This window comes from Melozone crissalis, unplaced genomic scaffold (assembly GCF_028551555.1).
Source record: "Melozone crissalis strain CALT ecotype California unplaced genomic scaffold, PUWL_Pcris_2 ptg000006l_1, whole genome shotgun sequence".
NCBI lineage: Eukaryota > Metazoa > Chordata > Aves > Passeriformes > Passerellidae > Melozone > Melozone crissalis.
The window spans coordinates 44,190,210-44,213,266 of NW_026535784.1; the positions used below are offsets into that span (position 1 = coordinate 44,190,210).

The following is a 23,057-nucleotide window of genomic DNA, read 5'->3' on the forward strand; positions in this document are numbered from 1 at the left end:
TAAAGGCTGATGATAAAGATCCATTCTGAGAAGCAGTCATCTCTTATTGATGTTCCTGACACTTGAATTTTTATCATTCCACCCTCTCTCTATATTTATATCGTGTCTAACTCACCAGTCTGTACACATATTCTCTTTTACTACATTATGGGGAAAACAGCATGATTGTCTGTCAAACTGCTGATCTTTGCATTTTACAGGATTACACCCTCAGTGTATAATAGTATGCAGCTGTATTTATTGTGATGTGTGATGGGGAATGGTTCAAGTTGTTTATGCAGAATTTTTTTTTTCCCCAAAAAGAGCTGAACAGCTGGGACCTTGTCTACATGGGACTAGAGGCAACTACATAACTTAGTTGTCCCCTTACTTTTGGAATTCTTCATCTGTGAAGCTGAGTGGCTCACAGGAGCAATGACCTTCCTTAGCAGGGATTTAGTCATGATGGGACACACAGGAGCTGGAGCAAAGTGACAGTAGGGTGGCAGCCAGGCTGCTCTGCACACCTTTGAGAGAATGCATCTTGCAAATTGCAGACGCACCCGGGAGTAGCCACAGGGCATGGGAAATTGCAAATCCAGACAAACTGGTGTCTGACTCAGTAACAGCTGTGTAGTGACAAACTCTCACTAATGATAGAGAGCTTTTTCTGGGTCTAAAACGTTTTTATAAAGTGTGCTGTAGGTTGAGAGAACAGCTGCTGGCTTGGCCTCCACTGCCTTAATGTGGGCTTTGAGCCAACCAGCCTCTGTCCCACTGTTGAACTTCTTGGGTCACTCTGTTTTGCACCTCTGTATTGCTGAGCAGCCCAACTAGAAACAAGCAGTGAGAGCTGGAATAATCAGTTCTGGCTCAGAGTATTCCCTGGGTAGTCCTTTGGATGGATTGATTTTCTTGGGGAAGCCTCATCTGGACTGCATCTTCAGGAATCCAGCATGCTATGTGTTCAGAGAGAAACAAGCAGGTGGACCTCTCCACATTTCCAGGATATTCCAGGCAGGGGAAGATGGACAGACTTATCCTTTTTATATGTCTGTGCTACTGCAGTGAAGAGAAGAGATGGAGGATTTTGTTTCCTCTCCTGGTCTGTATGGTGCTTCTTACACCCTTGCTGTGTGTGGCTGTATTCTTGCAGTGGGTTTCCATGGCAAGGTTTTGGTAGCAGGAGTGGGGCCCTACAGAGTTTGCTCCTGTGAGAAGCTGCTGGACGCTTCCCATCTCTCTGACCGCTGGTGCCAGATGGCTCCAAGACAGACTCACCACTGGCCAGGGCCAAGCCCATCAGCAGTGGTGGTAGTGCCTTTGGGGTGACAGATAAGAAGGGGAGAAAAACCAAAAGCCCTTGCAGCAGCAGTTGCAGCTGGAGCAGGTAGATGTCTGAAGGAGGCTGTGATCCTGTGAGAAGCCTGTGCTGGAGCACACTTGAGACAGGACCTGTGGACCCATGGAGAGAGGAGCCCACACTAGAGTAGGTTTGCTGGCAGGACTTATGACCCCATGGGGGACCCTAGTCCATGAAGAACTGCAGTGTGTGGGAGGGGGCCCCACCCTGGAGCAGAGGAAAAGTGTGAGGAATCCTTCCTTTAGGAGGAAGGAGCAGCAGAGTCAATCTGTGATGAACTGACTGCAGACCCCATTCCTGACCCTCTGTGCCACTGTGGAGGGAGGAGGTAGACAAAATTAGGAGGAAAAAGTCAGGAGTGAAGTTGAGGCCAGGAAGAAGTACTGGGTAGGGCAGAGGTGTTTTAAGATTTGGGTTTATTTCTCATTGTCCTTCTCTGATTTGATTGGTAAAAAAATTAAAGTATTTTTCAAAGTCAAATCTATTTTGCCCATGACAGCAACCGGTGAGTGATCTCTCCCTGCTCTTACCTCAATGAGCCTTTCATTGTATTTTGTCTCCCGTCCCATTGAGGAAGGGAGTGATGAGAGTGACTTTGGTGGGCATGTGGCATCCAGCCAGGGTTAACCCACCACAATTTTATAGGCAGAACTGCTGGATGGGGTTGAATGTACTGAAGCAGAGGATGCTTGGTGGCAGGTTTCCAAACCAGGGAGTCAGCAGCAAGCACCAGGCCTACTTACACTCGTTGCATAATCAAATGAGTTTTCAGCTCCCTGTGCATTTCTCTAAATCTTCCTTGTGAGCAGCCTCTTTCTTTGTCCAAGAGATTTTCCTGCTCTTATTTCAGACAGTGATGCATGCGCTAGATTTGGAAAAGTCTCATATCCATATGACTCTGGTATATCAAAGTGGCTAAATTTAGAAAATCTAACAGAAAAGTGCTTCCCCTTCCTGTGATCTGACATTATGTTTCTTGGTCGCTGTTATTTTTACTACGGAGCAGCTTAAATCTGTTTTTTGGGCACTAAGTGATGGCTACAGTGTGAAAGAAGAAATTTGTTTCTGTGAAGTGAGGCAGCCATGCTGCAGCCTCAGGGCTCTGAGGGCAGCCTGCTCATGCTGAGCATGTGCCAGTGCTGTGTTGGGGCCCCCTTCCAGCCCTGCTCAGCTCTCTTGAGCTCTGACTGCTCAGTACAGGGTCTCTGGGGCTCGGAGCTTTGATGGCTCTAAACTTCTTCAACATCTTGTAGATGTAGTGAGTGGCAGTAGTGATGGATTTTAACACACACACACATACACACCCCCTCACCCCAGTACTTTACTCATCTTCCAAATTCAAGGAGGGCAGTATAGGAAAGATGTTTGACTGGCAGCAAAGTAGAAGACCAGTGGGACTTTACATGGGAGCTAGTCATGCCTCTGGTTTCACAGGTCTCTTTAATACATGGATCTTTCACTGTACACTGTTAGGACTGAGCCATCCCTGCCTGGAAAATGTACTGGTGGAATCATGCCCTGCTGAGCACCTTTAGCTCTTGGTGTCAGGAATATCTAATTCAAGCTGCCAACTTTTGGCATATTCCCATGCATATTGCCAACTTTTACTCACTTTGGTTTGGCATTTTTATTTGTTTGGGTTGTTTGGTGTTTTTAAAGCCATCTCTTTTGTTAAAACTTTCTCTGTGGAGATTCAAGCTCATATTTTATTATAGCTAACTGCTCTGCTTCAACAGCCTTCTGACTTGTTTCTGAACATCCCACGCCTGCTTTCATATTGAGATGGAGTGAAAGAAGACAGCTGGGATGTTGGGAAGAGATGCCTTTTTTTGCTGACCTCAATATCCCAGAAATCTGCTGAGCACGAATTTATTTCTTACTTTATCATCATTTTAAGCTTCTGGTGGACAATTATGTAGGAATGTTCAGCATGTGAAAATGGAGGCAGTGTGAGCCTCACTCTGGAACTTTGGTCATCTCCAAGTGCTTTTGTTCAGGTTCATGGTGGTGCCAGAGGGCTGTGTAGGGAGTGAAAATCCAGTGTGCTTTGTCCTCACTAAAAGGTCCAGCCAGATCTGCATACCTGAACAGGTACTGTCAGTAGTTTTGGGCAGGGAGTCTCGCTCACGCTGTCACGTGAAGGGTTGTGCTGTGATCCAGCACTGGTGACATTTTCATGGCAGCTTGAGCAAGCAGGAAGTTTGTAGTTTCTCAAAGGAGCATGTGTGTGCCCAGAGGGAGCCCTACAGGCTCTGAGGTGATCATTACTGGATTTTGGGAAGATCTTAGCTGATGCTTGCATAGGAAAATAATTCAGCTTGGCAAGTGGCTGCTGTGGTCAGCTTGGAGCCTTCCTAGGGTGAGGCGCTGAAATAAACAATCAAGAGTTGAGTCTTGTGTGCGTCTTTTCCTAAGCACTGTGTTTGTACCTCAAAGGCTCAGCCAAACTAAAGACTTCCTTGGATGAAAGAAAAGCTTGGGAACCTTCCGTTGGGATCAGAAAAAAAAAAATACCTTTTTCTGTGTCTTTTGTAATGGAAAGCTACCACAAAACTTTTGAAGCTGCCTGTTAATTTTAACTTGTTCTTTATCCTTCTTTGAAATAAATCACATCTTACTTCTCTGACAAAAGAGTTTAGCATGTTATGTACTTACACACATGCACATTTTTGAATGCCTACAGTGAAGTTTAACACAATGTTAAGAAAGTGTTGCCGATCTTGCCGAGCAAGATCATGTTCAGTTTAGTGAGTCAGACAGGATCTTCAAAAAAAGAGAAGAAAAGTGAAAATAAATAAAGAAACCCTCCAACCAACCATTGGGCTGAATAGGGTGTGATGAGAGGAGATGCTTTGTGGGCTGTTTTGGAAAGTGTGGTAGGTTGGCTCTGAATGTGGACTTCTGGCCCAGCACTTTGCAGTGCTTCACATTAAAAGCTGGCAGCTGTGCAAGTGTGGCCAGGTGTCTTTGGCTAAGGGAAGCTGAGCAGTGTGGCTGTTCACTTACTGCGTGGCTGCTGCTGCCCCTGGGCCCAGGCTGGATGCTGGCAGCAGGGTCCTTGTAGTGAGGCTGGGCACCTTGAAGGCAGTTCTTGACCAGCCTCTGGTTTATCACCACTGGGGGATCACCAGTTGTCACATTTTATGGCAGACCCATGCCCAGGCTTCAGGTCAGAGTTTATTACCCTTAGCTGTGCTTCCTGAAGCATTTAGCATCAGTATTTCTCTGAAATAGCACCTTTGGTTGAAATCTGTGTGGCAAAACAACCTCTGCTCTGCAGCTGCTGCATCATACAAGGTTTGTGCATGATTCTGCTCCTCTGACATGCACAAAGTGCCCCTGATCTCATCTGAATCTTGCAGGTGAGCACTGGAACTGAGAGCTGCCTACAAAGTTATGGCTCTGCTGGAGACAGCACTTCACCCCTTGCTCTGTGCTGCGTTATTCTCAGTTGCGTAATGCAGCGTGATGCGGATAATCCGGTCATTATTACAAAAGGATTTAAAACCCCTTTTTAATCAGAACTCATTTTTAATAAAGCTTTGCCTTGCTTGGAGGACTGTTTTCCTGGCTTGAGTGTTTAAGAACAAAATGCAGGAGACTGAGGGAGGAGGGAGGCTGGTGCCTCTGTCTGGCTCTGTGGTGGTTGCTGGTGAAGTCCAGAACTGTGGGACACGTTTCCAGTAGCACCAAGCATGCAAAATCCCTACGTGCCCAGATAGATGCAGCTCATATGTCTGTGCTTTCTCAGAATTTTTCACTGACAGAGCCGACTTCTGGTGGTGGAGAGAAGGAAAGGCTCAATCTAGTCCAGTCTGACTTCTACTCCCTCTTTTAACCCTCTGTGTCCAAAACACTGGTTGGTAGTCCTCTAGGGCCTCCTGCATCTCAGAACAACTGTGGTCCTGGACAAAGGGCAGCATTTCCTTCTCTTGTAATGGCAATGGCATACAGTGCGTGTGATTGACCTTATTTCTTTGGCTGTTGCTCTGCCATTGTATTGTGAAAAGTGCACTGACTAAAACAGTGTGTGAACTCTTATGTAGCTCTGAAGTGTATCCTCTTCCCACTTTTCTGGCAGTAGCCACCTCTTGAGCTGCTATGCCTGCTTCACTTCCCCCCAGAGCAAGCCTGACTGAGGACTTGAACTCTGGCACTTGGAGTTTGAGAGCAAGCGTTCTGCTGCTTCCTGGTTTTTTCAATCCTAGTAGTCCTCACTCTTGGGGAGCGTACCTCCAGTGTATGCTTTAGATATCCCTGAGTCTCCTCTTTGATCAGTGTAAGTTGATGACTGGGAAGTTTGAAGGTGGTGTGTCCCCAAGACAGATCCCATCCAGAGGAGAGCCGGTAAGCTTGCAGTTTGGGTGAGCTGATAAAACATCTGAAGGAGGAGGAGGGGTCAGGGTTGTGTTACAATAACACTGGTGAGTAAGTACCCCAGAGTTGTCCACCTGGTGGAAACCTAGAAGTAATGCTGGTTTACAGTACAAATAGGGGACCAGGAGAGAGCTCAGCTCTAGGACAGAATTCTCTATGAGAGAAAGTTGCAGAGGAGTAGAAGAAATGGTGGAGGAGTTAAATGTTCTGGCAGCACTGCTGCTTCCCTGTGAGGCTCATGAGTTCTTTCTGGGCCCCAGAGCTCTTTCCTGTTACAGTAACAAATGTGACTACTATAGAAGTGATTTTTAAACAGCAAAGATGAATGCTGCAGGTGATTTTTGGGCACTGAGAACCCAGACCAGATGGCATTTAGCAGGCAGTGAACTCTCTAAGAGTTAAGTAGCAAAGCTATTGTTTCTGTATTCGCATGACTTCTCACTGGGAGGCATTCTAACATAGAATAAAAAGCAATAAGCATTGGCCTCAGCAGAGATAATAATATTAAGTTCATAAACAAGCACTTTTCATTGGGAAAAAGGTATTTGTAAGAAAAAGCTAGCTGTTGCATTGATTTACGGCAATTAGTTGTCTGTCATCTGTTTGGCTATTAGGGAATGAGAGGGGTCAGAAAAGAGTGGTTAAATTATTGGAAATGTTGAGGAATCACAAACCAACACAAAAAGAAAAGTTAAAAGGTTAGTTCTCATCCCGTCTGGAAAAGGGAGCAAGTAAAAGCTGTTAATAGTAAAAGGACAGACAGAGCTTTATTCTATCATTGAGCAGGAGAAAGCCAGCAGGTCACTCAAACTTTGAAGACTGCAGTTTTGGTAATAACAAAAGATACTTTAAGCCAAACAAATAGAGCAGATTGAAAACAAAAATCAGGTTTCCACCTCTGTTGGCATAGGGAGACTCAGGCTCTGAGCTCTGTGGAGTGCTTCTTGGGCACTTCCATGTGTGCCAGCAATGCTTTTAGAGTGGCCTTATGCAGTTCTCCTCCTCCAAAAGGAGAATTGGCTGGTCTCTGTGCTCTGCTCCCTCTGATTTTAGCCATATATCTTGATGCAAATCTGCACCACACTTTGTTTCATAAGGAAGAAACACTTGACTAAGGATGTACTCAACAAACTATAATGTAAATTAAACAAATATATGCAAAGAAGGAAGTTATATCTGATGTCCTTGTAATTAGGGAAACCTCTCTGATCCTGCAGCTTCGTGGTCAGCTAAAACCATACCTGTGGACAGCATGTAGTGTGGGGTTAGTTGTTATTATGTAGAAAGTGGATAGCTTTGAAGGAAAAATGCCAAAGAGGCACTTTGTTCCAATTAAGCATGAGTCTAGAATAAATTCTGTGATGTACGTGCATAGACCAAATTCCCCAGTATAGAGACTTCAATACAAAGTCGTGTTGATAGATTGGAACAGGGATGACCTCAAGTTGGTTCAATAAGTGGGTAAAACACTTGATTTGACATTTGAATATGAGCAAGACCTTTGGTGTAAAGACTTTTCTCCTTAGACCAGTCGATGTTGAAGGGTAAAAAATAAATGTTCCTGTGTTTAAGTGGGCTCTGTGGTTGTCCTGATGAGCAGTGAGTGTTTTAGGGTGACTGAAATAGCTTTACAGAGGAATATTGTGCATACATCTCACCTTAAGTGATCTGGGAGAGAATACTTACCACCACTAGTCTGAAAATACAGTTCCTTCCAGTTCAATTTGCAAAACACACTGAAACCTTGGAATGGCCCTAAGGCAGCAGCAATTCTCATGGAGTCAAGTTACTTTTATCCAGAAAGGAGTTTACTTAATCTCAGAGAAAACTGTTGGGCAGAGCACGTAGATACAAGTCTTGCATATGTGTTTTGGTTTGTTCTCCTTTTTCTTGGCTGCCAAAAGATAAGTAAATGGTAAAAAAAAAAAAAAAAAAAAAAAAAGAGAGAGAAGAAAAGAAGGGATGCTGTGGTAGAGTGTTAAAGGTTGCTACAAGGGAAAACTCCAAGTTTTTCTCTTACCAGCTGGACACCTGCCAACTTCTAGAAGAGGGGCTTCCTAGCCAGAATCCAACCTTCAGCCATGGCATGCATGGACATCTTGTGAGGAAGGAGCAAGCCAAGAGGGGAAAAGACTTGTCTCAAGTGCTCTCCCAGCTTTAGTCTGTCATCAGCAGATGACATCAGCACACAGATTTGTCTGCTTCGTAATGCTTAAGGACACTTTTCCAGTTAATGGTCTGGTCTGCTTGTGAACCCTTGTGTTGCAGCAGTCTGCATCAGGTGCTTCCTTTTGTTTTCCTCAAGTGCACCATGTAGTACCTGCATTAAGGCTTTCTAGTTTTTGTGTTGGAGCAGGCAGAAAACCATCAGCCAGTTCTGAGTGCAATATTGGTAGCTAGACTATTGTGAGGAAATATGTCTGGCAGACTTGACTAATTCTCTGAATTTAGTAAAAGGACAGGCGGAGTCTTGGCTGTGTCTCATCAGTTGCTTAAGGCTGGAAGTCAGTGGGACTGAGTCTTGTATGGCCTGCTCTGGGGGCTGGCTTCTCTCAACCCATTCATGTGTTGTGTTACCTAAACACAGAAAGAGAGGTAGCAGGATGGTGACAAGTCCTGGTACTCCCTGCAGACTTTAGTGGACCCTGCTTGTTAACTGTTTATCAATAGTAATGGCTTTGAGAACTCCTTTAAACTGCTTTTATTTTTCCATTTAGTTGGACCTGCAGCGTGCCGATCATCTAGATGAAAAAAGGGTCAGCATCTCCTTTGTGATGGAGGAGTAATAGCTTTGAAATTACTGTTTGGAAAGATGGCTGAGACTGGTGGGAATTGTTGCTGTCTGGACTGTCTGCAGCCAGTGGTGTCTGGTGTTCAGGTGGATGCTCTGTGTGCAGGTGTCCCTCGCTGTTATGGGTGAGAACAGACAGGTTGGGGCTGGCTGCAGCTTTCTCTCCAGCTGGTACCTTGCCTTGGCAAACTGAAAAAGTGCTTATGGCAGATATGGCTGAAGGAGTGGAATTAAAAATAACCAAAAGGTAGATTCTGGGCTTGGTTACTCAGTGACAGGCCTGTTTCTATTCTGGGATCAGGATAATTCGCACTGAGCTCATTTCACCATGACTCTCCCTTAAAATGCCTTGACAGTCAATTTCGTTCCAGCTAATAAGGTCCTAAAATGTTAATGAAGCTAATCAATTTTTCATGGCTTTGTATTGCAGTTGTCAGAAAGTGCTGTGTTGCAGCCTGCCAATTCAAAAAGCTTTTCAGATATTAGAAGGACAGCAAAACATTCAGCAATTTGAAGGATGTTTTATTTTCTCCATCTTTCCCCAGTGCCCCCTCTCATTTTTCTAAGACTTTATGCTGTGCTGTTTGCTTGTCCCCTTTGGTCACATCCTTTCTCCATTGTTCTACTCTGGTCACTAGTGGGAAGAGATGGCTTGTTCCCACCTTCCCTACTGCACAGGGAGAAGAGAGATGGAGTGCCTATAGGTAAAGATAGATGAAGCTGGATGAGGGAGACTACTCATGCTGAAATACTATTTGAAATATATAGAGTTTGATGGAACAGAGTGGAGAAAGGGCATCTTGTTCATCCCCTTTTCTCATCTCTTTGGAAGGAGCAGTAGTGTCAAAAGTCACAGCCCTCCCTCCTCATGGCAGTTTGCTGAGATGTCAGTGTCACCTGGCATTCATGCTGTCTGCACTCAGTTTCTCATGGACTGCAGGAGGAAGAGAGAGAAGTTGCATTCATTGTGCAGCCACATTGGTGGTCAGTCACTTACCCACACTGGCTTAGGAGCAGGTTAGATGGCAACCATCTTTTATTTTTCAGAATTGCTTATTTTGTACTGCCAGCAGGAGACACGAGGCTCAAACTTTATGACTGCTCCTGGAGTTATTTTGATGGAGCTGTTTTGATCATTTACTGCTCTCTGCATTTGTGCTTGTGAGTCTGCAGATGGGAAGTACTAAATTGTGTGGTTTGGGGATTATAAGGGGTTTTTAATTTTCATTTAATTGAATTCCATTTATAACTATAGTTAATTTTTATGTGCCTGAGAAAAACCTAATTAACTAATGTTTTGGGAAAACATAGTGTTTTCCAACTTTTGTACTTGGAAGCCTTGTACGGCCACGCTGGTAAGGGATGATCTCAAATAACTCATGAGGGGAAAACTAGTGTGTGAGTTGTAATTTGGTATTTTGAATTTGAATAATTAATCCCCTGTAGCTGTTGAGTGGAACATCCAGAACACTTTCCACTCAAGTTCTCCACCCAGAGGCATGCTCAGTCCAGTGCCAAGGGCTTCCCCAGAGCTTTTGCAAATGCTCAGGTGTGTCAATGTCCTCTTCTGCTGTGACAGTGATGTGTTAAGAGCTGGCTAACCCTATAATGACCTAGGGAAGATGGAGGGTATTTAACCCCCTTAAGCCTTTCAGACCATAGCTGGTGTTTGTGTGACTCTCCCATTCCCTGAGTGGCAGAAAATAGAGTTGGTGATTGCCAGGTACAGCATCTGTCTGCCTGTGTCTCCTGGACAGCCCTTGCAGAGCACCTTGGCCTTTGGCACAGCCCTGGGCCTCCTGCCAGGGTAATTAGCCTGGCAGCTCCTTAGGTAGGAGGTAAAGTGCAGGCTGATCTCAGCTGCTGGGGAAAAAGCTGCCGAGGCTTGAGCTGAGCAGAGCCCAGCTTCTGCAGCACCTCCAGGGTTCCTGGCCTGGAGAAATGCAGCTCTGGGTTCTGAAGTTGACCTGTCAGCTCCAAGCTGAGAAGCATTGCTGTCTGTTTCCAAAGCTTGTTTTGTGTTTCCTTCACCTCACATAACTTAAGATCCTTGAGAAAACAATTTCCTGTGCAGCCATCTGGGGGATGGCAAGGTGAGCCATGCATATGCCCACAGTCAGAGCTGTGAGGCCTAGAGGTGAGGTGCTGTCTCGAGAGACAGCTGATGCTGTGAATGCAGAAGCTGGAAAGTTGTCCAGTGCTTGGATCAGCCAAGGCTGAGCCTACCCCTCCAACACTTGTAATGCTCTAGATTGGAGCTGGGCAGGCACAGGAGACTGCTCTGTGCTCAAGGAAGCTGTTGCTATTTTTGGTCTTGAACCCTTCAAAGGAGAAATTGGTTCCTGTTGCATGTTTTGGAAAGCTATGCCCTTTGCTCTCTGCACCCTTTTCTCTGTGCTATCAGTTTCTGGGCTTGGAGACTCACCTCTGTAGGCTAGTCCTTTGCCAGCCTTGCATCTGGCTGCCTTTCCCACTCCACATCTCCAGAGCAAACTTTCTTTTTGTTTTCAAGCCTTCCTTTTCTTTTTAAACCATATCAAATCCCAGGCTCATTTGTTCCTAGGCATGTACTCTACCTGATGGTGGTTCTGTTCACCAGCCTGCTGTTATGATGATTACTTACCAACAGAGTTTTTCTTCTCTGTTGCCTTTTTTGCACAGCAGTCTCTCCCAGTAGGGCTCTTTGACAGGCTGGGAGTTTTGTTGTTGATTTTGTCTACTAGTTCTAAGCTCCTCAGACTGGGGACTGCAACATTAGGCTTATGAAACTTTTGTTCATGATGTGCATTTCACTCTGCACTGCTCCCTTTTTTTTTTTTTTTTTGGTTTGATTTGTGGCCAGGAGAATGACCTTGAGTGAGAAAAAAATTAAATCCTAACTTGGAGGTCTCTATCCAGCCCTCTGCCTCAAGCAGGCCGGGTAGATCAGGTCACTCAGGACTCCAGAAATAAATCAAGTGCAGTGTTCTCTCTTTCTGGGGAATATTTTTGTGCGTGACATGCAGGCAGTGCTGCAAGGAGCATATTAAAAATTCATACCAGTACAGAGCAGTATTTTCTGTGCACAGTGCTTGAGAATAAGCTTGTGTGTCATGCACAGCAACATTTATATGAAGCAAGTAATTAGTTTCATCTAAGCAGAGAAGATTTAAATGGTGTGGAGTAGATGGAGGCTTGTTGTGAGACACAATCTCCTTCCCTTTCCTTCTGCCAAGACTGCTGGAAGATTTCTTGTAGAGCTGGCTGTAAAGTCCCAGTGTGTGAGGGTGTTTCCTGCGCTTAAAGCAGAAGGGGAAATCTGTGCACATGGGTATTCATCTCACCCTGCCTCTGTGACAGCTTTGATGTGATTGTGTGCGTGCTCCAGCTACTGAACCTTAAAACAACAAACAGCCAGGCACAGAAGCTGTAGCTTCTCCAGCCCCAATTTCTTTGCAGTTGTATGGATGAAAGGGGACGGGACTGCATGCAACACAGAGGGGTGTTCTGAGAGCCAGGGCTCTCATGTGAGCCCTGTTTTCTGACTGCTGTTGGAAACCAAGCATGAGGCACGTGCTTTGGGGATGCAGGCAGCATTGAAGTGTTCTATTCTCTATTCTCCTGAAGGCATGACTGCTGAGTACTATGCTGAGAGATGTCACAAACAAAGATTAGTAAAGGAGGCTTGAGGGAGAAACACTTGAGGCTGAGATGTGAAGTCTATCCCCACTTGCAGTGGTTTGTGTTGGAAGGCCTTCAGCAAGGAGGAAGAATGAGAGGGATTTAGGGTTAGAGAACATATGAGTACTGAGGCTGCAAAAACCAGTGGGTCCTTGCTCAGAGCAGCTCTAGGATATATGATGGAGTAAGTGGGTCAGTGCTGAAGCAGGGCAAGATGTAGGAGCAGCTTGGTTTTGGCTGTCATTCCCTTGTTGTAAAGCGTGAGCAATATATCCTCAAAGTCTCTGGCAGACTGGAGAGAGAAGCAACACCACAGAGCTGGGGCCAGGTCCTGCTCATCCACTTCTGAATGTTTGTCCCAATGGGGCCCAGATCCTGACAGCATGAAAATGGTAAACATAGGCTGATACCGTGCAAATGTGCTGTCCTGGGAGCTCTGAGGGAGAGAAGATGGCATGACAGGCTGGATTAGAGTATCTCATCCCTATGCCCTTGCAGCAGATTCTTCATACATGAATGGGGAACCTTGAGCCACTTGGCACAGCCCTGCAAGTGGGAACTGCGTGAAGGCAAGTGCTCTAGGTGGGATTTTCTTCCTGCATGCAAACCTTCCTCTCTGTTAGGCAGCCAAGTAGGCTTACAGCTGACACTGTCTGGCTGCCAGCATGGAGTAACCAAACACTGCTACAAGTACTCGCTTTTCTTGCTGTCAGCCTCTCTCATAGCTCTGTGATTTGTCACGGGTATCTGGCATTTCACGGGTATTTTCTAAAGGCCAGTGAAGTGTGCTTTGCAGCATGCATGGCTCTGATCACTGGCATGAGCTTTGAGTGAGCCTGTGCCTGTGTGTGTTCTGGGATAGAACAGTGGCAGTGAAGAACATCTTGCTGACATAGAAGTAACTGCTTCAGGTGAGCTGGCTAATGCCAAAAGGAAACAGGCCTTTCTGGTAGAGCTCTAGGAAAGGGTGAAGGCTGGTTCCTGTCATTCCTTTGTACTGCCCATGTGTAGCACATTTCTTTTCGATGTGGGCATCATGACTCGCTCAGCCCATCTGCCTGGGAGAGTTTACAAGCTAACTTATGGCAGCAGCCAAACTGACCATGGTAGCTTCATCACAGGGTCTTGGTTTGTGCCTCAATCTTAACTTGCTGAGCAGCACATTTTACCAAGTTGTGGAGACCAATTTCTGTGCCAAAACACCAGGAGGGTGGCCATGGAACAGATAGAACTTTTCTGCACCATTTGTGCCATTGCAAATGAGAGGCAGCAAAGGAGAATCTTCTTAAGCATTTGCTCTCTATTTGCAGGTGCTTTTAACCAGGCTCTCTACTATAAACTGATCTGGGATTTAGATGCATCTAAACGTCAGGCCTTGATCATCAAGTACTCAGCATTAAAGTGCCTTTAAAAATAGGGCTTGTGCTCTTAAATCAGATGAATAATCTTAGTCAAGCAGATTTGTCTACTGAAAAAAGTTGTTCTTCACACACTTGACTGTCGTAGTCTTTAACCTTAAGACAAAGTAGTTGGAGTTTTGGTTAAAACCTTATTGGCTTCAGTGTTAACATTAAAACTAAGTCCATGTTGAGACTATGATAAGCTTTGTGGTTGTGTGTGCTATTGCAGGCAACCTTTCAGAGGGGGCAGGCAGAGCTGAGGCTTCCAGTAAAATTTGTGACAGGCTCACAGAGGAATGTGCAAAATACAGCCCGTACATAGGGGCAGAACAAGTACTGCAGACACAAGGTGCTACATTTAAACTGCATTTAAGCTCTGCAATTACACCAGGCAAACACCTCCCCATTCCAGGCACTTAGCTTTTCCTTTTGTATCCGTTTGTATCAATCAGTCCAATATCTCTTTGGATCTCCTCTTTCCCATCCTGCTGTGGCCCTGAGGACTTGTAGGAGATTATCTAATAATAATCTCCTACAGTTTGAATAATTTCTGAATAGAAGTGTGAGGTTTCTGAAACCTCCAAGAGATTCTGGGCTGGAGAGTTGTATCCAAGCAGGGTGTCTCAATGCTGGTTTGTTATAGCATACATCACAGTGCATATTGCAATGGCATTTGCACTGGCTTTTATTCAGTAAATGATATGAGGTGTGATTTAGATAGTTATACCTAGTTTAGTATTGTGATGAATTTGTGCAGCAAAGATGATCGGTTTGCAATGAGAAGGGGATGGGAACAGTATAATAAAATAGCAGGGCATCTTTTAGCTGAAAGGGGGAAGGACTAGTAAGGACACATAGATGACCTTCTGTCCACTTGGTGCATGATATGTCTTACGGTGAAATTGTAAGAAAAGTCTTTCTTCTGGGGAGCAGCATGTGTGTCAGCAGGAAATGGGAGTGGGGCTGGAAGAGATTTGGTTGGGGCTGGGTACAGGGTAAGGTGAGCTTTATCCTAGAGACAGCCTAGGGAGGAAGGTGAAGCCATGAAAACAAGGAGGGTGACTGAAGAGCCGTGGCAAGGGTTTTGCCTGCAAATCAGACGTCTGTTTTACCCTACAGCAATCTCCTCTGTGTGAGAAATCACCATCTAAGTATTTCTGAAGTGGGAAGATGGAAATAGGCATGAAGGCTCAAGCAGACAGACCAGTCTTATTGCACTCCTCTGATTTAAGATTTAGTGGATATTAGCCCTGTCTTTAAAGTGCATAATGGTGCACTGATTTTGTGACTCATTTTTCAGAAATGGGCTTTCAGTACAGTTATCAGTACTGCAGGTTGGAAGTCAGCCTGGGGTTGGAAACCTGGGAATTGCTGGGAGCTGGAGCCCTGTGGTGTAATGCTTGATGGGGTACAATGCTGCTTTCAAAATATGACACCTCATGTAATTGAAGACGCTGCCTTGCAGACTTAACTTTGAATTGCAAATGCCATCACATTTCTTCTGGTTTAGAAGACAGCATCTTCCTCACTTAAAAGCTGTTCTGCCAGTTCAGGTTTAAGTGTAGGTGTGAGGTGAGGGGAGATACTCAAACCAAATGTGAATTCAGACTGCAGACTATGGGAGCAAACTAGAATTGCTGGCCCTACAAGTATCTCTCAAGGGGAACTGTGCATATTCCTTGCCAAGCCCTCCCCTCTGTTTTCTCTATATGAAATTACGTGCAGTTTTCTGAAAGTGAGAAGAGAAGCAGAAGAGGGAAGGAGGAGAGGGAAGCAGCATTTATAGGGTTTCATGTCCTGTGATGGGGCAGCCTGTTGTGCTATTGCTGCACAGACTGAGCAGTACTTTGAAGTGTGATTTCTTTTCTGTTTTTCCTGGGGTGCCCAGCAATAGCCACTAGACAGAAGGAGATACTTTCTGATGTTCTTTAACAGTACAGGAATTTATTGCAAGTGCATTTAAAAATAGAGGAGTCCAAGGACCATCTGTCTTGAGTGTTTTAGTGGAAGCAGGGACAGCTTGCAGTGGCTGCTTGATTGATGGGTCCAGAGAGTTTTGTGTGGACCTGTGGCTGCAGCCCACTCACAGCTGGCCTGCCTCTGTAAAGAAAGTCACTGATCAAGCCAGCTGTGACCTGGTGCCTCTGCTTTGGGTAGGTCTGTTCGGCACCCATGCAGGTCAACTCAGAATTGAGCCTTTGCTGGGCATCCCATATTGCCTTTGAGAGCAGACCCTATCTCCCAGAGAGGTATCAAGAGGTGTTTCTGGTGCTGTTGGGTGTCTAAGCTGAAGATGGACTGCTTTGAGGAGATGACATGTTGATGGCTGGGGGATCTGCCTTGCTGGGGCCAGTCATGTGTGGAATGGAGCCAGGAGGAAACTTGATTTGCTCTGAGCAAGCTGTTGGGGAGTGTTCCCCAGGGCTGGGCACATCTCAGCAACTGGCTTTCCCCTCTCACTGTGCTGACCTGTGTCTTGCCCTGAGCTACATTCTGCAAGGGTGCCAGCAGTGAGGAGCTGCCAAGTTGGCACTTGAACAGTGGAGCTGAGGCAACTCATTTCACAGAGGGATAGCAGGCGTTGTGAGAGCCCCCCACTGCTAGTGACTCAATAAAGAGCTGGTATTGCTTCCAACATGGAAGAGCTGACAGCTGGGAGCTGGGATTTGCATGCTCAGCAGAGTACAGCATAGCCAAGAGTCCTGATAGGATGCAGCAGCAGTCCCATGGCAGTTGTGGCAAATGCACCCAGGGAGAGAGGCATTAGGGAATCTTCCATCTAGATGCTGTGAATGCCTAAGGAGGTCTTGAGGCTGTGTGCAATGATTCAAAGCAGAGACTGGAAAGGTGGCAGGTATGTGTGTGGGGAACAGCATGTCTGTAAGCCCTACTCAGGACACTCACCATGGCTACATGTATGGGACCTGCTTGCAGTGCAGGACCAGGAAGCCCTCTTGCAGTGCTTGCCTGCATCACTCATGGGTGCTTACCTGGTGAGGGGGTGAGAAAGGGCATACTAAAAGCAAAAATTGCCTTGTTGATGCTTAAAAGTTTTCACTGTTTTCCTTTATTCACAGGAGAACTGCTGAGTCAGCCGAGACCAGAGGGACTGACGGAGATCATCTGTCCCAAGAACGGCAGCGAGCGAGTTAATGTTGCCTTGGTTTACCCCCCCACTCCTACTGTGATCAGCCCTTGTTCCAAGTGAGACCAGAAAGCAGACCTATTCCCCTGTCAGTAGGCACCAGAAAGCCTATGTAACACATGCCCTCACTAAGCACTTCTTTTGCAAGGGAGCAGCCCCACAGCCTGGGGACTGTTCTAATTATTTGTGGCTATAGACAGCCCACTCACAGGATAAGAAGTACAGTGAAATGGGCTGAGGTGTTCTCTGAGCTGTTTTGTGGCAGATGCAAGATCAGGAGATAGTGCAGTCATAGGTGGGTTTTGGTAGGATGGGAGCTCAGGAGATTTCTGTGCACTCCCTTCTCAAGCAGGACCACTCTCACAGGCAGGTCAGGTTCCTTGGGACCTTGTAGAGGTGAGGGTGTCATCCTTGGATGACAAGGATGGAGGTGCTACCACCCCCCCCCCCCCCAGATTTTATTCTGGGACAGAACTTCTTTCCTTTTGTTCCATCTAATTCTCTCTTTTTATTTTATTGGCTTGGTTTTCATTGCCATAAGATGCATTACTGGCTTGTGTTCAATGTTTTCCACCAGATCCCAAGCCAGCAGGACTCCAGGCTGTGGTGGTGCCTGGGGTTGTCCTGTTGTAGGAGTAGAGTTATACACTTGTCCTTGTTGAATTTTACAGCACTGTTGTTGATTCAGTCCTCCAACTTGGTAAGGTCCTCCTAGATAGGAGCCCTACCCTCTTGTGTATCTATAGTCTATATGCACTTCACAGAGTGGGAATGTACTTGGAAAACAGAGCTGTATTGTGATGGGAAAAAAAGTGGAACAACACTCACAAAAGCAGTCAGTGCCTTGGCTTTTTGATGCATGAGTTTTCCAGAAAAACAGAAATTCAGCCAGGGTCTGTCTAATTGGAGTGGCACAAAGGAATTTGGTAGGGAGCTTAGAGGAGCAGCTGAGTGTCTTGCTGGTGTCTGCTGCTGTGCTGTATGTGAATGCCTGTTACTTTCACTTCAGTGTCTTGACAGTAGCTTTAGATGCTGTTCTCTCTGTCCAGTACCCTCCCATTCCAAAATACCACTCCTGGTAGAGAATAGCTCCAGTGATAGGTGGTTGTTGAGCTGTGTGTGAAGGTGAAGTTGAAGTACCTATGTGAGGCAGAAAACAGAGCTGCTCTGATACTGAGCCAGAGGCCATTACTGCCTGTTCATTTGGTTCTCCTGTGTGTGTGTACTTGGCACAGCACGTTTCTTACCTGCAGGTGCCATTTTTATTGTACTGTGCTGTCAGGCTATGCCTCCAATCCTCGTTGTCCTCTAGCCTGCCTTCCTCTAGTTTGTTAACTGTGTCCCAGTTTTACAGTCACTCTGCTGGCAGGAAACTTGTGTTCTCAAAAAGGCCTGTGTTACTTTTTCTTCACTTCACACTCCCTATTTAGAAGCCTAGAGAAAATCATGTGTCTTGTGTTATTCATCACAAGCACTATGAACCTTGCTATATTACTTTTTCTTTATCCTTTTCTCTTCCAGATAAACTGTCAGTGCTGGTGCCAAAGGTTTTCCACCGGGCAGAACATGGCTGATGCTCTGCAGTGCTCCCATCTTTCCAGTTGTGGAGTTGATGCTGACAGGGATCAATGGGACTTAGGACTTTGGACCCTAAAAGAAATGCTGTGGGGCAGGGGCAGCTCCCAGGTGGGGGCCTCATGGCTGGAGTGGATGAAGTCATCTGGAGGTTGGGGATGACAAGGCATGAAGGAAAATGATTGCTGCAGATGGCAGGGCCGCTGGCCGGAGGGAAAACACTGGGGATAGGTTTCTGTGGACCCATTGAATGCGTGTTGAAAACCCATTTGGATCTCATGATGAATGTAAAAATGTTCTTGGTATACCGTTTAATTCAGACCTGCTTGGAGGAAAGTCTCTTGAAATGAGCTGTAGCGGGATTCCCTGGATTTGTTCCTGGACAAGTGAGTTTTGTGGCAGTTGGCCAAAGCTTTGCTGGGGAATGGGTTGGTACTGCGAAGCCTTTAAAATTGCTCCACTACAAAATGGTTGGCTGTGTCCCATGCAGCAATCTTGAGTGCAGGCTGGCAGGGAAGCAGGCTGGAAAATGTTTCCTGCCCTGTGCGTTCACATATGTTGTGCCATGAAGTGGTGAGGAAGTGCTGTGATCATGCAGAGACAAAAGCAGGGCAGTCAGTGTGCCTCTGGCACATGCTATTTCTTATCCCTAGTGTAACCATTATCCCTGAACAGCTGCTGGTCTGCCATAGCTGGTACTGCTGCACTGCCATTTTGGTACTCTCTGTGCATTGTGTCCACTGGAGCACTAAAAATCTAGATCTTGCTCGTCCTCCTAGGAAAGCCACCCAGGCATCTTTGTGCAGAGATCTGGTAGAAGCAGTGTGTGGCTGTGTAGTACAAACTGATCCTGATCCCCCTGGCAGCCATGCTTCATGAGCAGCCATCTTCCCTCTCCAGATGTGGGAAAGGGCAGGCTGAGCACTGGTACCAAAGTTCAGGTTTCTCCCCCAGGTGTGTGGCTTCGAGGACTTCTAAGATGTTGCTGATAGTTTATGCCCTGCAGCTGAGCCCTGGTAACTGTGCTGTGTGAGTCCTGCTGCATGCAAATATTAATTTAATGTAAATCAATAGGAGGCAGGCATTTCCAGAGCCAGGATCCCTTCATCAGACGCTGGGGGAGGTCTGAGAGATTATGGACTTAAAATACTTGTGTTAATGTACAGCTCTTAACTCTTTGGGCTGTGATGGCAGACCTGGGGTGGGTGGTACAGGTCAGCAGGCAGTGCCCACCAGGATGTGAGCTGGCCAGGCCTGCAACCATTGCAAGAGAGTGGTGTGTCCTGTTGGGACCTGCTGCAGTTGCACAGATGATATTCCCCTGGTTTCTGATCCTTCAAATGCCAGCCTTGTGTGAGGCTGTAAATCTTCCCATTGGCAAGAACTTAATGCTGGCAAAGCAGGGCAGCATCCACTCCAGCAGAAGATCCAGAGGCCAGGTATGAGCAATCAAGCCATGTACCTTACTTCAGGGGGGAAAGCTGCCAAATAAAAGCTGGCAGCTCGGTCAGCTTCCTGTCTCTTCAGGGTTTCATTCCAGCTTGGGAGGGTAACTTGGGCTCAGATTTCATGTGTTGACCTGCTACCTCTGGCAATGAACCTTATGTCAGTGAGAATCATTAATTGATTGTGCTTCTGTGTTGCTGTGGATAAACTGGAGACTCAAAACTGTCTGTGGTGGCTGGAGAAGGTGAAAAGGAGGTGAGATCTTTGAATGGTGCTCAGGAATAATGCTAGGAAACTCCTTTGTCCTGAGTCTTGCTGCCCATGAACCATGCCTGGTACAGGCAGAACTTGTGTTAGAGCATTGCCTACTGTCACCTCCCGTGCTGGGCAGCCTTCTCCTCCTGTTTTGCTGCTACTCACCTCTCTTTCCATTCTCCATAGGAAGAAACTAGCGATTTGTTGCTGTGAAGTTGCGTGGAAACCACATTGTAAAGAAACCACAAACTGGAATCCCTTTCCAGCCGGAGGCCTGTTTCCCAGTGTGCCCATCTGGTCTGGGATGTGTGAGCATTGAAGGAATGAGAGGACAGAGCAGACTGCAAGAGGACTTACAGCCTGCTCCTTGGGACTGCAGCCCTCCTGGCCGGGTGTGCCACCTCTGTGGGAGCATTCCCTGGCCTCTGCAGGCACGCAGGCTGCTGCTGTGCTCTGAAGCCGTAATGCCAGGAGTGTGGCAGTATGCAGATCAATCTAGTTGGGTCTGTTTAATACAAAACGGTGATTGCTCATCCACCCACTGTTTAGTAACTGGTGTTACTGTGTTTTCATCCAAATTTTTTTAATATGCAAAAGCCATTTAATTTTCTATGCAGTTCAGAAACATCTCGCCTTTGCAGAGATTTGCCAGGTGGGAGATCCATGCAGGAGAACCAAACCAAGCGGCTCATAGTACTTTTGATTTTGCTGTCGCTGTTTTTAAGGATGCACACTGGGACCCTCATACAGCGTCCCTTTGCTGAGCTCCTGCCTCAGACCTCACTTAATATCCCTCAGCCCCAGGGATGAGAGCCCTGTATTTTTGAAGGATCTGTCATTTTTCATCAATCAGTCAATCAATCCACAAGAAAAGAGGGTTTAAATGCAGTGCCCTAACAGCAGATACCTGAGTTCAGAGTATGTATTACGTTCTAGTTCTTGTCCTTGCTCAGAGAGTTACCAAACTGTTAGAAATGACTAAGGCCTCTGTGGAGCACTCTGCAGCCTTTACTGAAGATGTATTATAAAGAGGTCAGAAAGGACTGGGACATCAGCCCTGTGGAGCTGACAATGAATTTAACTCCTTTGGAACAGGAGGAGAATCTCCTGGCAATCTCCTAGATGCCTCCTTCACCCAAGACGATTGTACTGGTTTTGCTTATTGGTTTGCAGACCCCTTGCTTGACCGGTTTTTGATTTCCTGCTAAAACTGGTTCAGACAGATTTGGAAGCAGAGCTAGTGAGCTGCTTTGCACTCCAGGACTTTCAGCAGCTGCAGTATGCCCTGGAGTACCTTGTGTTACGCTCTGAAGCAAAACCTGGGATTCAAGACTGCATCCGTCCAAGCCAAACTCCCAGGATACCAGCTTTGCCTTCTGGGTCTGTGTAATGTGAGGAATTCCATGTCCCTAAGCAGCATACAACTAGGTAGAGGTGAGAGAGAGTGAGCCCAAAGGGTGATGCTGCACATTTAGGTCATTTTAGGGGTTACAGGAGTACTTGGAGACTTCTGGCAGTTGCAGAGGGTCCTGGGTGATGGGACACCTCTGTTTTAACTTTGCTCTGAGCAAAAAGGTCAGAGAAGTAAGATTGTTTCCAGTCTGCCACAAGGCCAGGATCCCTTTGACTAGTCTCCTTTCATGGCAGTGCTGTTCTTTCTGCATTGTCTGTGCTTTGAGCTTGGGGGATTCAGCTTTAGAAAGTTAAACTGAAATGGAGGCTAGCGTGGGATTTACCCTGCCTTAAGGTCTCTCAGATCAGATGGAAGAGAGACTGGGGGCTGCAGAAGCATGGGTCATCTCCCTTGCAGCATTCCCCCATGCCACAGCTTCGTGGTGGCTGTAAAAACTCAGTAGTGTATTTGGGTGCTGCTTTCCCAGGAACTCAAGATGTGCTTGGCTGTGCTGTAGCACTGGAACTTACGTGGGGTCCCTGTTCTCTTTCCCATTGTACCTCTGAGGCAGCTAAAGTTTGTCCAAGCAGTTGAGGCTCCTCACGGTGAGGAGTCAGATACAGTTGTGTCAAAGGGAACTGCAAATATTACTTAGGAACTCACTAAGTGAGATGTAAATGCACTGGCTCACTCCTGCAGAGCCAGATCCCGGAGCTCAGTTCCTCTCGTGCCCTTTGGATGGGATCTTGGGCTGGCATCCTTGGAACAGCTGTGCCGGGAGGTGGAGATGCTGCACTGCAGTAAGCACAAGAAGAGGCAAGCGAGTGGGCCTCAGTGTAGCACTCATCACACGCTTCATGGCTCAGTTCATGGACTGTAACTGCAGGTATTCATATAGTCTACACCACTGGGCAGGACTCTGCGCACACACACATGCATGCCCAGACACACACGCACCACACCCACACTTGCCCACACGTCCTCGCCAAAATGACTGAAAATAAAAGTGATCTCAATCTCCACGAGAGTCCTGGCTGTGTGATTTGTTTTTCCTCTTGCAGTGCCTCCTTGGCCTCTCGCTATGGAAGGGTCTGCACCTAGCTGTAGATCTGTGCTGTAGCAAAGTCATGAAGAGATTTGCCATTGAGTGATCTGTGCATGGAGCCGCTTATTTAGTATCTGTGAATCACTGCCCACTTCAGCAAGGCAGGTGATTTCTGGGGAACAGATTTTTTACACACTTTTAAGGTATTTTATGGTTTTGTAAGGCCCACTCAGTGGTTCTCATTGGTACCATGTTGTTTGCATTTGTGTAAAGCTTGGTTTCCTGCTCACGTTCAGAGCAGGTTTTGGAGGCAGAGTAATAAGCAGGTGGTCCTCTGCTTGGCAACGGGAGCCTTTGTGGCAGCACCAGGAGCATGAATTAAAAACGGGAGCAAATCCCTTCCCACTGCTGCCGATTAACCCCCTCTGGCAATTAAGCATCATCACAGCTGCTCACTCACCACCACCTCCTGGTGGGAAGGAAAATAGGAAAAAAGTAAAACCTATGGGTTAAAAGCAGTTTAAGAATGGAAGCAAAGTAAATATAATAATACTAATGATAGTAATTGCAATGAAAGAGAGAGGTCTAAAACCCAAGAAAGTGAGTGATGCACAGTACAGTTGCTCAC

At 46.4% G+C, this 23,057-nt stretch overlaps 1 protein-coding gene across 2 annotated transcripts in view; it reads left to right on the forward strand.

Moving 5' to 3' along the window:
• The window catches only part of MFHAS1 (multifunctional ROCO family signaling regulator 1), a 33,272-nt gene extending 12,432 nt beyond the window's left edge, over positions 1-20,840 (forward strand). Inside the window, exons 2-4 of one of the 2 annotated variants that reach the window (XR_008484205.1) lie at positions 16,648-16,774; positions 18,237-18,676; positions 20,178-20,840. Coding sequence is in view for 1 of the 2 variants with exons in the window: in XM_054294234.1 (XP_054150209.1) it covers positions 16,648-16,774; positions 18,237-18,240 (131 nt within the window). In the remaining variant the exon portion in view is untranslated. Of the gene's footprint in view, positions 1-16,647; positions 16,775-18,236 lie in introns of both variants that reach the window. The other variant, XM_054294234.1, reaches the window with a different exon arrangement.
• The last annotated feature ends 2,217 nt before the right edge of the window (positions 20,841-23,057 follow it).